Below are 16,746 nucleotides of genomic sequence, written 5' to 3'. Positions count from 1 at the left end.
TTGCTAATAAAATTTTGACCAACTTTAAAAGCAATGCTCAGCTCTAACCATTCTCTTTGGTAAGCCTTACACTTCACATGAGCTCCCGCCTTTGGCGAGTTCATTCACATTATTCCCCACAACTTGTTGAGCGATGAACGTATGTGAGCTCACTCTTGCTGTCTCACACCCCCCCACAGGTCAAGAGCAGGTACCACAGGATGAAGCGCGTGGAGGATGCTGCGATGAGTTCGTGAGAGATCTAGGTCGTCGTCTCCCAGTCAACTTTGGGTTGCTGGACCGTCGTCTCCTTATATGTAATTATTTATTTTGTATAGAACTCCTATTATATAGTAAAGTTGTGACATTCGATCCTGTGCCATGATTCATCATATGTGTGAGACTTAGTCCCAGCACACCTGGTGATTATATTCGCGCCCGGGTTTTGGATCCCTAAAATCCGGGTGTGACATCTGGCCTCGATCGGCCCGGGCAGTTGATGCGTCCAGCACCTCGCACGCGAGGCACGCCAAAGGCAGGCTCACCCAAGGCGAGGCAAAAGCAGATCTCGCCACGCCAAAGGCAGGCTCGTTCAACCACCAAAGGCAAAGCAAGAGCCCACGAATCTGATGCTCATCATCAGCTTTTGTACGGTCTGTCGGAATACGCCTTCTCACGGGAAATGCACAAAAGATTTACATCAGCAGCGTTTAAAACAAAAGGGAGTCAAATACCCCAAGCGCAATGACGTTTCACAGGCGCTGACTGCTTACATTATGCCGAAGCATGCGTATGTCCAGCAAGTAAAAATTGACTGAGGCACGTCTCGCTGATGACTCACTTTGCCTTGGGCCTCTCCTCCTCCGCGCTGGCTCCGGCAGTCTCCTGGCTCGCTTGCGCGTTGGCGGCAGGCAAGGGCTGGATGCGCTCGTAGCGCTTCCTGGTCAGGGTCTCCCCCCTCAGCGCGGCCACGTACCTGTCGTTCGTGTCCTCTTTCCGTTGCAGCTCGCCGAGAAACTCCGCCAGCCTCTCCCTGTTCACTTGCCCCATCATCTGCTTGCCACGTGTTTCGTCAGTCGGCGGGGACCATGGAATAGTCACAAATGTAAACATCTGATAGCGCAGCAGAACATTAAAACACACACACAGCTTGCACACGGCGTGGAAAGAAAGGAAATAACAGGATCCGGACGAGTAAACGGTCAAGCATAGTAAATTCTATCTGCTTGGCAAGTACTAGTAAACCGGTAATACAGATGTTAATTTGTTAAAAGGATTCAAGCTCTCGAAAAACAAGCGAGTGTCTTTTGCACATATTAGTGAACTTCCCCATCACCCCCACCCCCACCCCCTTAATTCTCCAAAACCATTTGTTTGTTCCCTTAACTATGATTTGGATGTCGACCTCCTCAAAACTGGAGGCTGTGGAAGCAAGAGCTCGGGCTGCTAGATGGTTAGTTCCAGTGTTTAGTGGACTATAGAAACAGAAAAAAAAACAGCACTCATCCCCATCTCTGATTTGGTTTTTGGCATGCCATGTGAGCAAAACTCCGCAACAGTAAGCTGCTTGGGTTTGTACAGATGAACTATTTTACACAAACATGTGGCTTCAAATCATGAACCAACCAAGCCACAAGAGCCAACAACCATGCATACCTAACAAATCTAGATTGCAATATCAAGATATCTCTACTATCTTTAAGCACGAGTTTCGTCAATCGTTGTCGCACTATCCGCGTGCGCGTGCCGCCCGAAATCGCTGCCAAATTCACGGAATAAGCAGCAAAAAAAGCAGAGCGCCAGGGCTAAGATTTGAACCCTAACCAGGTTCCCGGATCGATGGGATCGAGGAACGGGAACGTGGTACACGGTACGCTACTAAAACTAGGTTTTAACACTGTGGGAACGAGATTGTTCCCACGTTCCTGGAACGGAACGAACGTTCCCGGAACGAGGAACGTGGCCACATCCCCTCAGCTCGAAGCAAGTGGCTCATACCACTACAACAATTGTGTGTTTGTGTTATATTAAAGCGAGATACACACACACACTAATAATTGCAAAGTAAAAAATATATAATTGTGTATCCCATTAAGCAAAGTTTACCTATATGATATATAAAAAACATTACACAGATCGAACTTGGCTGCCTGAATACAGGCTTCCCTCATCTAACCACTGGAGCTCTCGTTTGCTTGTGTTTACAGGAAGCGTTGGTTTGGAGTTGAGGGTGGGCCTTAAATACACCTAAAGTCGATCGACAACTAAATAGATGTATTTAGTCAGTAGTCACCAGGTGGTCGCCATACCTAATGGGCAGTGGGCCTACTCGATGACGAATGCTTCTCGTTCAGATGACGTTGGGCACCTTTGCTCTATATAGAGTGCTACCATGTGATATAGAAACCCTAGCAATGCATGGACCTCTAACTAGTACATAACATAATTTGAATGCTCAATGCTTCAAAATTTAGAGACAGCAAATTTTGGCATTCATGGCTATGAAGAGGTCATCAACTTTGCCAGTCCCATATGAATAATACCCAGAGTAAAATAAATGGTCAGATGGACTGACTAGCATCAGCACAAGAAGAAAAAACAAAATTAATGGCAGGTGTATTGATATACTCTCTACAGAATATCAGTATCTTCATCCTGCAGCCTGCTTATGCGTAGAGATTGCTGCAGTAGCTCTAAAAGCAAGTTTGAACATACAACAAGAGAGTTAACTAGTGAAACAACACAGAACTGTAATGTTATGTGTCTTGAATATTTGCTCCACAACTTGTAACTTAATATATTGATTGATTCTTCAATATTACTAGCATTTGATTCATACAGTACCTGGTTAATGGGAATAAGCATTGTAGCAACAGGGCACCCCTCGACTTCAACATGAGCATAACACTGTCTTTAGCCAAAATTACTAATACACATAGATGCTGATGTACCAATTTACCTTAGAACAGATAAGAACATTGCTTGGATTGTCTAATAATACAACTGTTGACATTTGATTATTATTGTTGGGTTCATTACCTTTCTATCTATTAGCAGAATTATAGTTGCACAACTGTTGCACCACACTGCCAATAACGGGTGTGTCCACACTGAAACAAAGATTTAAGTTTACAGAGAGTTGGCAGAAATAAGGCGCACTTATGCTTCTTTTGACACATTGACTGGCCATGAATTACAAAATTCATTCACCAGTTTGATTAAAGAAAGAAGAAGCAAAGCTAGCTGGTTTGCCCCTAATCATCGCTCGTGCTGGCTGGCAGGTACAGTTATTATTAACCTGAACTGTAAATGGAATGGATTTCAACTATTCGAACCAATACAACCAATGGTTGGCACCTATCACCGCTAACATCTTAGTCTGGGAACCAGAGACAGCCAGTCAGATGCAGTCAAGTAAATCAATCTGGTACAGGCATCCTAAAACCTATGAATTCCTATTAAAATACTATGCAAGACAAGAAAAAATAAAAAAGAACCACCTGGAACATTTACATGATATCCCTCAAAAGATAGGGCTCAAACCCTAGTTCAGCTCCATCAATCCCTCAAACGTGTTGCCGTGTCTTTGAAATCCGTGAATTTCAAGTGAGAAACTGATTGAACATGTAAACTAGATCGACCAATCAACCATAGTTCCCCGAACAGTGATCTCAAATCGAAGAGAATAATTTATAACAACAATCAATAATAGCAACCATCGATCACGGTGGGATCTGTAAGAGGGAAGCGCTAGCACGCACCGTGGTCTCGGGACGGGCCGTGGAGCGAAGGTGGGCCTCGAGCTGCTCGTTGCGGGAGCCGGTGAGCTGCATCACGCCGTAGCCGATTACGCCGGGGACGACGCCGCACAGCGCCGCGAACGTGAAAAAGAAGGGCTTCGAGTCACGCGTCCGCCGAACCAGCCATCGCCAACCCGCGCTCTTCTCCCACAGGATTGACATCTCCCACAGGCGCTGCCGCCGCCTTCTCTCCACGGGATGCTCTAGTTCTTTTCTCTTTTCGCCAACCTCACGTTTAGGTTTTCTGCCATTCTATTTCATTTTTCTCTATTCATTTTTCACAACGATCGTGATGATAAAATATTTTAAGTCCGTCTGGCACAGCTTAATAAAACTGTTTTTTTTTTCATTTTAACTTAACAAACAGTTTTATTGATGAAGTTCAACCGTGTGTTTGGTTTTGCCAATATGGAGAGCGTGACTGAATCTATACTACCTATTAAGGCTCTAAGGGGTAGGCTGCCTCTGCTTGTTCTGCCTTCCGACGATCTCAACCATCCAATACGCTCTAGAGTCTCTCAGCCGTCAGATGCGCGCACTCTCACCCCCCACGCATCGCCCCGCCCCCACCCGATCGTCCAACCGTGCGAGCACCCTAGCTTTGCCTCTACACTCCTCCCGCCGCCTCCTACCCTCCTCCGCGCGACGGCGCGAGCCGCAGCCGGCCCCTGCTCGCGTTGTCCACGAATCCCGCCGCTTGACGCCGTCCATGCCGCGCCGCACGCCTGCAACCGCCCGCGAATCCCGCCGCGACCCGCACGCCGTCCCTACGCCCGCCGCTAAACCCCCGTCGCGAAATGCCCGCACGCACGCCTGCTAGCCGCTGCGCACGCCCGTCGCGAATCCCGTCGCGCGATGTCGTCCATGCTGCACCGCACGCCCGCAACGGCCGCCTTCCTACGCGCTTGGGAACCGCCTGCACAGCCCGCCGCGACCCGCAAGCCCGCGCGCCCAAATCCCGTCATGGTCTAGGGCCGTTGCTGGGAATGGCAGGCGGAGCGAGGTCTCCTCGCGCGTGGACGCGCCGAACTCGCACTCCGACATGGCGCCGCGGCGGCGCGACTTGGAGGCCGCGGGCTTCTTCTTGGGCGGCTTGATCGCCACGCGGAGCGAGGCGCGGTCGTCCATGACGTACTCGTAGGACCCCATGGAGTGGCACCGTCTCTGCCCGAGACCCAGACCTTCCTTGGCACGGGGGAGGGGGGGACGAAGGACGGAGAGCGCCATGGAACCTCGACGCGTAGGGGACGCGGACGGAGAATCCTGCTCCGCAGCGGCCCAATCGGCCTTGCCCCTGCGCGCGGAGACCCACGGGATGAACCAGCGGTCACGCGGAGAAGTACGAGGGGAAACCGTGGAGGTAGTAGGGGACAAAGGGCGCTGACCTCCGCGTGGGGGATCCATGGCCGAATTGCCCGCCCGGCCGCCGGAGGGGCTGAGGGGAGGAGGATGGGGGTGGGGGAGAGGTGTCGAGATCCCTATCCTCTCCTCCTACCATGTGAGGCATGCTGGAAGTCCATCAACCATCGGATCCTCTCCAGCCGTCTCGCCCGGCCTTTGCTTGCTTGGACGGGTTGCTGGTTCGCTTGCTTTGTCCTGCACAAGAAGAATCCGATCCGTCCAGCTAGCTTGCGGATTCCCGTCCTGGGCGTCTGCGCGGTGGAGTGGATTGATGGTAGCAGTAAATTTGCGGGGTTCAGTTGATCCCCCCATGGCTGTTAGTTAGGCCCGCCTCAGAAATGTCTGGTTTCCTTGGTGATCTTCTAAGTTCTTAGAGTCTGTACCTTTAGGCTTTAGCTTTGGATCTTGCTCTCCTTCAATTTGGATCGCTGCTCCGGGAGAATGTTTCAGTTTAGCCTGCTCTATGGGTTAGCGTGAGCATGTATTGATTGATCTTGAGCTGAGCTGACGCACGCCTCGCATCACGTTGTTTTGCAGGTACGATTCGATTGATGACCTCATCAGGGAAGAATGTTTTGCAGTCTTACATGAGTTAAAGGGATAGAAAGTGCAACAACCGTGGAATAAAGGACTCGTGCTTTTGAGTAATTCAAGAGGAGTACATGCATCACGAAGCCTTGATTCTGGAATGGTGTCCAGTCGAAGGAACAGTGGGATTATCCTACGGGAAGGGTCGGTTAGGGACTGGTCCGAGTTCAACAATCCCTCGCCGTCCCCAAAACTGCTGTACTCACAGTCCTATGTCGCAATGAGGGGGTTGCTGGCCTCAGTGATCTCCTTGGACTTTTTCCTGCTGTCGAGCAAGCTAAAATCTGTGTGCGCGGCTATGACTTCCCAGAGGCATAGCCGATCACAGGAGAGGTCAAAATCAAAGGGGTTGACCTGCAGGAGAGTTGCAGTCCATCTGCTGTTCTTTTTCATGGTTGGCATTTTCATTGGGTTCATGCCTTTGTTCTCTGTCGATGTTTACAAGAAAATAGTATCCGAAAACGAGAGGCTTCCGTTCCATGATGGTGTGATTGAGGTGGAAATGATGGGCACCAAAGTTAAGGAGTTGGAGACAGTTGTAGTAGAGAAAGAGGTCGAACTGATTGACGAGCCTCAGGTTCAAGAGAGCCCTCCAGTTCCTGCAATGTTGGATGATGAGGCAGATTTTGCTGAATCTTCACCTGCATTACCTGCTATTGAAGAATCTGACATTCCTGTGAAGAAGCTGCTGATAATCGTGACGATCACTTCTGTTCGGCCACAACAGGCATATTACTTGAATCGGCTAGCCCATGTTTTGAAAGCTGTACAGGCACCTCTTTTATGGTTGGTGGTGGAATGGCCTGAACAGTCCTATGAAACAGCAGAAATTCTGAGGTCTTCTGGGGTTATGTACAGGCATCTTATATGTAGAAAGAATACCACGAGTGTACGAAAGATTGCTGTATGTCAAAGGAATAATGCAATCTATCATGTCAAAAGGCATCACCTTGATGGTATAATGCATTTTGCTGATGAAGAGCGGTCATACTCAGCTGATGTATTTGAAGAAATGCAGAAGATCAGGTCAGAGCTCTCTACCACATTTTTTTGCCTGTACTGATATATCTGTAATGAACTTATTGTCTACAAATTGTTTTGATGATTCATAATAAACAGTTAAATCTATACTACCTATTAAGGCTGTAAGGGGTAGGCTGCCTCCCCTGGTTCTGCCTTCAGCCAATCTACACCGTCCATCTATATGCGTCAAATCATCACCGTCCGTCCGTCGCCTCCGCTTCAAGCCTCCGACACCGTCGTCGCGCCTGGCTCCCCCTCCTCCTCGCCCCACTCCCCCTGGACGCACGCCACGGTGTCCCTGCCCCGCTCGCGATGCATCCCCCGAAACCCTAGGCCTTCCGCGATGAGGAGTCGCCTCCTCCTCCCTCCGTCGTGGCGTTCTCGGGCGCCGCCTCCGCGTCAACGCCATCGCCGAGATCGACCTCTACCGCCTCGAGCCCCACATGCGCAGCCGCCGCCGCGGGAGAGGTGCCCCACGCCTCGGCCTTCAACGACGAGGAGCTCGTCTCCTCCTATCTCCGTCACCGCATTCTCGGCTGTCGCCTCCGCGTCGACGCCATCGCCGAGATCGACCTCTACCATCTCGAGCCCTAGGACCTCCCCTCCCTCTTCCACATCCGCAGTCACAACGCCAATGGGTAGTTCTTCGCCCGTGCGGTCGAGGCGGTCCCAGCAACAGGACCAACCACGCACACTCGCATCTCGCTCCTTGATGTTACCAGGGAAGTATAAAGGTTGTTTGAGTTATAAATAGCAAACCAAGATTAGAGATGGCCAGGAGGTGGAGCCATGAATGATCTATCCTAGGTACACCTCCAGCTTCCCATACCATCTCCTCGGCCTCTTCCCTCCCCCCTTGGCCTTCTCCTTCTGATGAATCATTTTTCCTATGTTTGTCGCTGCTTGCTAATCGTTGCTCCAACCGTTGAGTTTGTGCAGTGGATTTCCTTTCCTAGCATCACCACATGTAAAACAGGGGAGATTTAAGATCCAACACATCAGCGAAGTGGCGCCCTTGCTGGTGAATTTTCGGCACCCTGTTCTGCTCGCCTATTCTATTGTGTATGTATGCCAGCAAACTGATTGTTTTATTTTCTAGACACAAGAATACGTCCAGGTCTCGTAGAACACCTAACGCTGGTAAGTACTCCTAATATGCAAGTGGTTATGCTGATGTTGATGAATCGATTGGTATTTTGAGACTTGTATTATGTCTCCTTTGAGCAGGTTTTAGTTTCACCAGGTACACTACATTATTTGTTCACCTTATTATGATTATTTGATCACTGTATTTTATTATTTGATCACTGTATTATCTAGAAAAATTACGAATATGCCTACTCCTGTATCATAATCACTTGTTGCCTACTCTGTCAGCCTTTGCAAAGATTGCTACTGTTTTGTTGTCTAAACCACTGGCTATCAAAATTTCTTAAAGTGTTGTGTTAGTTCTGTAACCTTCATCGGTCTAGATATTTTGTATCTAATCATCCTCTAATAAGCACATCTGTTAAGTTCAAGTTAACACAGTTACACTCCCATACATGTATACAATGACGATGACCTGTTGTACATTCTTATTGCTTGGGTATTCATTCTCTGGTGCTTAGAGTCTAATGGATGGTATGATCACTGCTTAGTATGTTTTGTTTTGTTTTTGAACTGAATTATCTCGACCTTTTATCTAGGATTGTGCAGTGATCTAGGGATTGCGTATTAGGATATTGAGGATGGGATTTTCACAAATTGCTATAGTCCAATTATTTTCTTCCCTTCTACCCTGATACATGCCAGATCATCTGTTATAATGGTGTTTGCTGCTGGAGGCACATCCCGATTCGTCGGTAAGCAACAACTAGCTAGCCTCAGTTCGTTCCAGTATGTCATGTATTTTCTTCGCGTTCCACTTATGTTTGGTTATGTTTGCTTTCCAGATAGGGCTGAGTGCACCTGCCTCATTCACAAGATAAACGACGCTCCGCGTCAGCATCCTCCCCGTTCGCGATTGGCTCGAGCGGCACCGATGGAGCGACGACTCTGTTTCCCAGAAGGCGAAAGGACGATGAGATCGACAGACGATTCGTGCCGATCGCACACCGGTAGGCGGTGGCGAGCCGCGTGAGATCTCTCGCGTCCTCCCGGTTCTCAGGGACCACGACGTCCGCGCCGACGCGCACCTCTACAACGCGCTAATGAAGGCGAACGTCGCGGCGGACGACCCCGGTGCCGTCCTCAGGGTGTTCCGGCAGGTTTCAGTTTGATAATTCTTACAGTATTTATGTTTTTCACCTCCATAGACCATAGTTTGATAATTCTTGTTTGTTAGTTAGCAGTTTGTAGTACTCATGTCTCTTTCTAGCTAATTATTCTAATGATGCAGGTTTCAGTTACTGGTACATTCTTGGTGAATAAAGAACATGTGGAAAGTCACAGGTGGTCATGTATGTTTGGGGATGTTGAAGTACCAGCTGAGGTTTTGACCGATGGCACGCTACGCTGCTATGCACCAGCACACCAATCAGGAAGAGTTCCATTTTATGTGACCTGTTCAAACATGGTGGCTTGTAGTGAAGTGCGAGAATTTGAGTATCGTGATTCTGAAGCTCATTACATGGAGACTTCTCGTTCCCAAGCCAATGGTGTAAATGAAATGCATCTACACATTCGTCTTGAGAAGCTACTCACTTTGGGGCCAGATGACCATCAAATGCTTGCTATAAATTCCTTAATGCTTGATGGGAAATGGTCAAATCAAGAATCTTCTGTCAAGGAAGTAGTTTCCACTGCTAGGGTCCAAAGTTTAAAGAAACTGGTGAAAGAGAAGCTGCATCAATGGCTCATCTGCAAAGTAAACGATGATGGAAAGGGTCCCAATGTTCTGTGCAAGGAAGGACAGGGTGTGATTCATTTAGTAGCAGCACTGGGTTATGATTGGGCTATAAGACCGATAATAATTGCTGGTGTCAATGTGAACTTCCGGGATGCTCATGGATGGACTACACTCCACTGGGTTGCGTCTTTGGGAAGGTATGCTCGCACACATTAAAGCAATTTGAAACAGGGATGTCCATGCTTAGCTAGAGTTTTATGTAAAGGAAGCTACCTCTATTTCTTTCCCATCCCTTTATCTTGCACTTTGTTTGTACTTTAGTAGGAGCTTGGACCTTTTTCTGTTATTGAACCTTATATTTTATGCTTTTTAGAGAGCGGACAGTTAGTGTTCTCATAGCAAATGGACACAAGATCCCGATGCGGCAGTGGCGGACAGCAACGGGCGCTCAACGCCATCGCGCCTCCTGCGAACCCATGGTGAGATGTGTGGTCTCGATCTAGAGTCGAAGGACTTCCCCAACACCCTTTCCTCCATCGGCGCGACATCGGCCAGCTCATCTGCGACGATGAGGCATCTTCGACCGACTTCCCAACACCCCATCCTCCATCAATGCGGCTCCAGTACCCCTTCCTCCATCGGCGCGACAGCATCCAGTTCATATTGAATTTCCTCTCAATTGTTTTTAACTTTCTAATTTATTAATCGCTGGTGTTAGAACAGGTAGGTGGCGGCTAAGAAAAATGAAGATGGTGGCAGCTAAGAAACTCTAAAGCCACTTCTGATTCACATATGATGCGACCACAGAAATTGAAGATGTCGTGACCTGGGAATAGATTCGGCAGTAAGCATTCCAACTCTTCCATAAGTATCTGGGTGATTTTACCATAAGTATCTGGGTGATTTTTAGTATCAGGGTGACCTGGGATTTTTTAGTATCAGGGTGACCTAGAATTTTATATTACCAGTATCAGTTCACAAGTCTAAATTAGTTGACAACAGCTACTGAAAGATACTAAAATAAGTTCACAAGGATACATAACATGATGCTCTTGGTTTGTTGGTTTCTATGAAAAGATCGCAATAACATGATGTGTAGGTTCTCATTTGTCTAAATATTGTAGCTATATAGTGCATCTTTTTATTGCTACAACTTGAAATGCATAGTTTTCTTTAGATACCCTGTTAATCATTTAGAGAGATAGAGTATATTTATGTGTTGTTTTTTTTCAAGCATCATTAATTTGAGCTCGTCTGTTCTACTTTGCACAATGCTGATTTGCTACTATTCGTGGTTATGGAACTTCAGCTTGATTTATGGAACTTCAACTCGAATTAGGCAATACTTTTGCACAATGCTGATTTGCTACTATTTACAGAGATATTACATGTTTATAGAGATGCTCTTTTACCCCTTTTTCTATTAAATTTACAAAATATCTTCATCCTTGTGGGATACTTTTTCCTATTGCAAATATGCATATAGATTTTCTTGTGCCTTATCTTTTTGCCATTGGAAGTCGACTATCCACATACTACAGGAATGTCTTGTTATTCCTTGTGTGATACGAGTAGCAACTTACGCATAGAGTCCCAATTACGCCTTATCTTTTTTCTTTGCAGGAAGTGGATTATTTGCATGCTCAATCTATGTTCATTGCTGAAGTTACCTTTCAAATTCAAATTCTCGGGTAGAGCCACCTTTAATTGTGATGTACAGAGATATCAGTATCATTATCTAAAATATTATCACAGAACTGAGGAAGGAGAAAAAAGGTGCTATCTTTTCTTTTTTTCTTTTTATCTCGTGCTATCTATGAATTAATGAGAAGAACAATTAGTACATCATGAAGATATTAATGAAATGCATGTGATATCTCAGTCGAATAACAAGGGAAAGGACTGTTTTTTCTAAATAAAGTATAGCAAACCAGCACAACTATTAACTTGTCCAAAGAAAAAAATCATAAATCCAAAAAAAGTGTCACGTTTAGGATGTCCATTTGAACACCTCATTTGAGATAATCCTTGTGTGAGCCCAAGAGGTCCCGCCGGTCCCACTCGCACCACGACGGCTCCGACGGACGCTGATGGGAGGCTCTCATCCATCACCTACCTTTCCTCGACATGGATCCACAGGTCTAGACTGTAAAAGAGTAAACTGGACTGGAATTTTACATTCTAGGTGATACAATTTACTTTTATTGGATCTACTAGGAGAATTTCATATAGGACTTGTAAAATGTTTGGTTGTTTGTGTCTTTGTTTCCCTCATTATGATCTGCTAAAACAATGAGATATTCTGTTCTTGTAGACACTTATGCTAAAATGCCTCTATGTTTCTGACTCTGAACATGTCCAGAGTGCATCACCTTGTCTATTCAGTATAAAGGGACAATGCAGTTCTTACCCTTTCGTTGTGTTACTCAGGTGGAGCATCTTCAAACAAGAACAACCGGGTACGGTTCCTCAAATCCTCTGTTTGGTGGAGCATCTTCAAACAAGAACAACCGGGTACGGTTCCTCAAATCCTCTAAACAGATTATTCAAATCTGACAAGTTCTAGCGCTCATCTGTAATATGGGATTTTTTTATTTCCAAAAGCAGCATGACTGCATCAGAGTGATTTGAGTCTTTTTTCTGTGTAGTCTATAATTTTTCAACTTTGCTCTTGCTTTTGCGTATAATCCATTCATACCACTGATGACTTGAATTTAATCACCTAGATCTTTTTCTTCCTTCATGCCATTCCAGGGATGCTTCTAGCTCTGGTACTCTTTTTTGATAACAGGAAGTTCAAGGATGTGAATTTTCCACCAGCTATGTCTCCCCCAAAACGGTGGGATCATGTGTGGTATGCTCTAACAGGGTATGGTATTGGCTTGGTAGCTGCACTAGATGCTGGGATCTTGTCTTAGTCTCCTCAACAGCCTTACTGTACCTGGTAAGTGTTATCAGATTATACGGTCAGGATTTGGACATTATTGCCATTTTTATGTTAAATTATGCTTCTCTGACTTGGTCATGTGTACGTCATAGCATGGAGCCATGGTATAGTGATAGTGTGACCAGTTGCCCCCCCTCGAAATCCACTCCTTTCTCATCTATATTTGCTTCAGGTGATGTCCATGTCAACTGGGCTAGCCAACATGAGTTTGAAACATAACAGGTAAACCAGACTACATTGTTTTAAAAATAATCGACAAAATAGTCTTCGATAGTTTTAAAAATAATCGATAGTTTCTGCAAATCAATAACTGATATTCTCTTTGAGTAAGAAAAAAAAGCGCTAGCTCTGCACTAGGGAGTTTCAGTTAGGCACAACCACACTACATTGAGTATCATCCTGTATGTGTAGCTCGATGTAATGCAATCAATAACTGATAATCTCTTTGAGTAAGCTTATTTTCAGTTTTGTTTTAAGTATGGGTGTTTTTGAAGAGACCTTCACTACATAAAGGGAAAAAAGAAACTGTTGATTGGAAAGAACTGCACATATTGATGTCTTCTAATCTGTTTTATGAACAGATTTGAAGCAAACAACCATATCTTTCCCTTTTCTCATCCCCATATTTGGTGATATGGAGATGTCCATACAACACCCCTCTTTGGTAGGCTGTTATTGTTATTTGAGCATGTGCGCCAGTTAAACCTTGTCAATATGGCAGCCATATGGATACTACATTTGATGAATGGAGGTTCCTTGTCTAATGTATCACATGAGGTTTATTTCTTGTGCTACAGCTATTTTGTGAATGAACTGAAACACATAATCTTAGTGCATATGTAACCATTGTCATGTATTAATGATAAATTTGTGACTTGATGTATTGAAGACAACATTATGATGCATTTCTGCACTGATATTCTTACAGTAAATAAGATCAAGGAACCTATATTGTGTACCATGTAATATCATTTTTAACAGTTTGATGAGGAAGTACTACTACTATTACAATTGATGCTTCAGTTCTACGACTTCTTTCAAACCAAGCGTCCACACATATCTTGAGGTATGTTTCTGATCTGAAGTACTTATTTACAACTTCTCTCACTTGTCATCTATGTACCATGTATGTTTCTGAAATTACATGAACAGTAATGTTTTTTTTGGAAGACACAGCATACCTTTAATTATTCAGCTACTGTACAATGTACAAATTCTTAATTTACTGCTAGGCAAATCAATGCTCTCAACCATTTCAACTTCTGTTGCCATGAGATGAGAGAACTGAAATGATAGTCTCATTGTTAGTACTTTAACTGTGCTGTTCTATGGATCCTTCATCCTTCACTATCTAGCAGTCAATATGCTTCAGTTCAAATTGTTTGCATTTTCTTTCCTTTGTTGGTCTGACATGTAAAACTTTATGCTGCAGCATTCTCACTGGGCTTCTGTCCTTCATGGTAAGTTGTTCCTTGCACCTCAGTACCTCACTATGAGTTAACCTTTCCAAAAAAGAATGTCTAGGTTTAGTCATAATTTCTAGCACGCATATAAAATTTGGAAGATCAGTTGTTGCTCCAGGCTTAGTTGCTCAACATTGCAGCAAGCAATTCTTGGCATTTCCCTTGCCAGAACTTCCTTGTTTTAAGGTGTTTTCTCAATGTTGATAATTCTCATACTTGCAGATGGACGATGCACTGACAACTGGAAGCATCAAGACATCAGATGCAGAAAAGAGGCGTTTAGCAAAAGCTTCCCTTGCCTACAATTGTGAGAGGTAGATGCATTTCTCTGCAGGCTATTTCATTCTGACCATTTTCTTTTTGTAGAACTGTTAGAAACTACCCCCACAGGAACATAATGGTCATTAGCTTCTGAACAAGTAGTGTAGTGTTTATACCTTTACATGAAAGAAACAACTGAATTTTTGGTCGGTGTGCTCCGTTTTTAAGTGCAAACATTGATTGGAGTTCCTATGTAAAGTTGTTAAGTTACTATCATCACTTCATCTGCTTGAAGTCATGTTCTAAATACCCCACTTGTTCATTGTGGCAAGTCTGTGTGGCTCAATAGTTCAAGTGTTTGTCTTGCAGCAAAAACTGTCCGCACTTCAGGAAACTTTTCCCAGAGTATGTTGAGAAGTACAATCAACAGCTACAATTGGAGAACACTGCTGCAGAGCCGGTGCCTCAGGAGAATCCTGCACCTGCTCCATCCCCTGCTGCCCAGCAAGCCCCGACCGTGGCCAATAGGGCACAACCACTGGCGGAGGCGCGCCGTGACAAGAACCAGAAGAAGGCGGTGCCCTTCTGGATGGTGCTGGTCATGTTTTCAGTTTTCGGGGCTGTGATGGCGTTGCCCCTAATGCAACTTTGACAATAATAAAGACAATAAGAACGTGTGATGCTAGGGCCGTAATTTTGTATAGTTTTCTATTGGTTTGTCTGAGTGACTCAGTTGGTCCCCTAGACTACCTACCACCTCGGAGTCGTATTGATGAACCTGTGATGGTATATCTGAAGAACTTTTGTTCTCAGTTCTCACTCTTGAGTTGCAGCGCCAGAAGGTCGTTCATTTTTGCTTTCTGTTTCCGAAATCGTATACTTAATTTTTTTTGTTGCCTCCCAGTTCGTCTTTGTGATGTGTGCTGACTTCAAGGTTGAGTTCGCATTTTCACATCCTCTTTCCAAGTGCGTTTGTTCCTTCGAATTTACGGCATGGTGATGCCTTCGCAATCTCTGCCGACTTCTGTGTTGAAATTCAAGCTCTAGGAATAGAGCAGTCTTCGCCCTATCAATTTTATTTTGAAACTAGGTCAGTACCCGTGCGTTGCAACGGGAACATATAATACTATGATAACTTATATACAAAATGTGTCTTATATTGTTATAAGAAAATATTTCATAATTCATTTGTGATCCTAGCCATACATAAATTTTGTTATTTTAATTTAGTTGTTTCACTACTACATTGCCAACTATATTACCTACAGTATTCCTTTCTTGCACCATAACTGTTATATGATGTGGCTTTTTCCTAGGCATCATGCGCTTACATTTGCATAAGTCTGTGATGCATAATTTGTTTTTATCATTTGCTGCAGAGTGCAAAGACAAACCTGAACGTCGAGCAGGTTTTCTTTTCTATAGCAAGGGATATCAAACAGAGACTTTCAGAGACTGATTCCAAGCCTGAGGTGCGGTCCTTTGCATAGCGTGTTGAACCTTTGGCACGTCTGCTTTCTCTTCCACAGTTCCTTAGCTTACCTGTTTGCAGGATCGAACTATCAAGATCAAGGCTGAAGGGGAAGCTGATGCAGCAGAGGCGCAGAAATCAGCTTGCTGCGACTCTTGAACGGTTGTGGCCGCAGGATAGTTTCATAATTTTTTTTCTTTGCCAGCAAGTCTCTCCTTGTGCTTGAGCTATCACAATTGCTGTGGTTTGGACAAGTGGGTGTTACGTCAGAACTAATTACTTGCTATATTGCGGAAACCCTGCTCTTGATAACGACGATCGCATATGCAACTGGGCGGGTGGGTGGTTTGATCTCGTGATGGCTACTGCTATGGCTGTAGAGTCATAGAGATGGCATTGGAGTTGTATGGTGCATGTTATTTAAAAAACATGAGGAAGTACTACTACATTACTGTTCATGTAATTTCACATCTTGATGATTTTGATATTTTCAGAAATAAGGATTTCTATGGTGCATGTTATTTAAAAAACAAGCCAACTATAGCTTGTGTGAGGTCATAGGTGCTTGCAATTATTGGAACTGGTCCATGCAAATCATTTTTGCTCAAAATCCAACTTGGCCAATCATTAGTAGGTCAAGTTATATTCATGAAACCTTTTGTTTGTTGTTTCTTTGCCTAAAAACATGCTTTCATTGGTTAGTTCATTATCCTGGAGCTGCAGAGGGACTTTATGTAGCATGATCCATGCTCAGATATTGCGATTTTGGCAATTTCTGTAATGTAACATGGAATTGGTGAAGGTCCTTGGTCGAGTAATCACAATACTATTGATATTATTCATATTGATTAAATTTTTATCATTGGTTCTCTTTGTTTGTTATATTATCTTGTGTCATCGATTAACAACTCTTTCACCGGACGTCTTGAGGTGACTTTAGTTTCTTGTCTTTTATATGTATCCTGACATAAAACCAGTGCTTA

General features: G+C 44.7%; 2 protein-coding genes across 26 annotated transcripts; one reads left to right on the top strand and one right to left on the bottom strand.

Moving 5' to 3' along the window:
• Positions 1-606: 606 nt before the first annotated feature.
• LOC100276303 (uncharacterized) lies at positions 607-4,062 on the bottom strand. 2 transcript variants are annotated; one of them, XM_020553222.1, is made up of 2 exons: positions 3,741-4,062; positions 607-1,092 (listed from the first exon to the last, which is right to left on the bottom strand). In XM_020553222.1, the coding sequence occupies exons 1-2, from the start codon at positions 3,939-3,941 to the stop codon at positions 817-819; spliced, it is 477 nt and encodes a 158-aa protein (XP_020408811.1). In that variant the 5' UTR covers positions 3,942-4,062; the 3' UTR covers positions 607-816.
• A 1,652-nt stretch (positions 4,063-5,714) lies between these two features.
• On the top strand, positions 5,715-16,075 carry LOC103627170 (uncharacterized). 24 transcript variants are annotated; one of them, XM_035959183.1, is made up of 17 exons: positions 5,715-6,794; positions 7,731-7,812; positions 7,891-7,931; positions 8,480-8,635; positions 8,726-9,040; positions 9,172-9,818; positions 9,995-10,465; positions 11,245-11,397; positions 12,052-12,135; positions 12,376-12,565; positions 12,741-12,790; positions 13,150-13,232; positions 13,550-13,634; positions 14,001-14,028; positions 14,254-14,345; positions 15,672-15,764; positions 15,845-16,075. In XM_035959183.1, exons 1-3 carry the CDS (start codon positions 5,869-5,871, stop codon positions 7,915-7,917), a joined length of 1,035 nt encoding a protein of 344 aa, XP_035815076.1. In that variant the 5' UTR covers positions 5,715-5,868; the 3' UTR covers positions 7,918-7,931; positions 8,480-8,635; positions 8,726-9,040; positions 9,172-9,818; positions 9,995-10,465; positions 11,245-11,397; positions 12,052-12,135; positions 12,376-12,565; positions 12,741-12,790; positions 13,150-13,232; positions 13,550-13,634; positions 14,001-14,028; positions 14,254-14,345; positions 15,672-15,764; positions 15,845-16,075. The 24 variants fall into 24 exon arrangements, with proteins under 24 accessions (XP_035815076.1, XP_035815075.1, XP_035815074.1 ...); XM_035959182.1 differs by lacking the exon at positions 13,150-13,232 and having other exon boundaries at positions 13,497-13,634; XM_035959181.1 differs by lacking the exon at positions 13,150-13,232 and having other exon boundaries at positions 12,661-12,790.
• Positions 16,076-16,746: the final 671 nt, after the last annotated feature.

The sequence above is a fragment of the Zea mays genome, chromosome 5 (assembly GCF_902167145.1).
Source record: "Zea mays cultivar B73 chromosome 5, Zm-B73-REFERENCE-NAM-5.0, whole genome shotgun sequence".
NCBI classification, from domain to species: domain Eukaryota; kingdom Viridiplantae; phylum Streptophyta; class Magnoliopsida; order Poales; family Poaceae; genus Zea; species Zea mays.
Note: the sequence above shows the minus strand (reverse complement) of the source record. Positions and strands in the feature narration are given on the sequence as shown.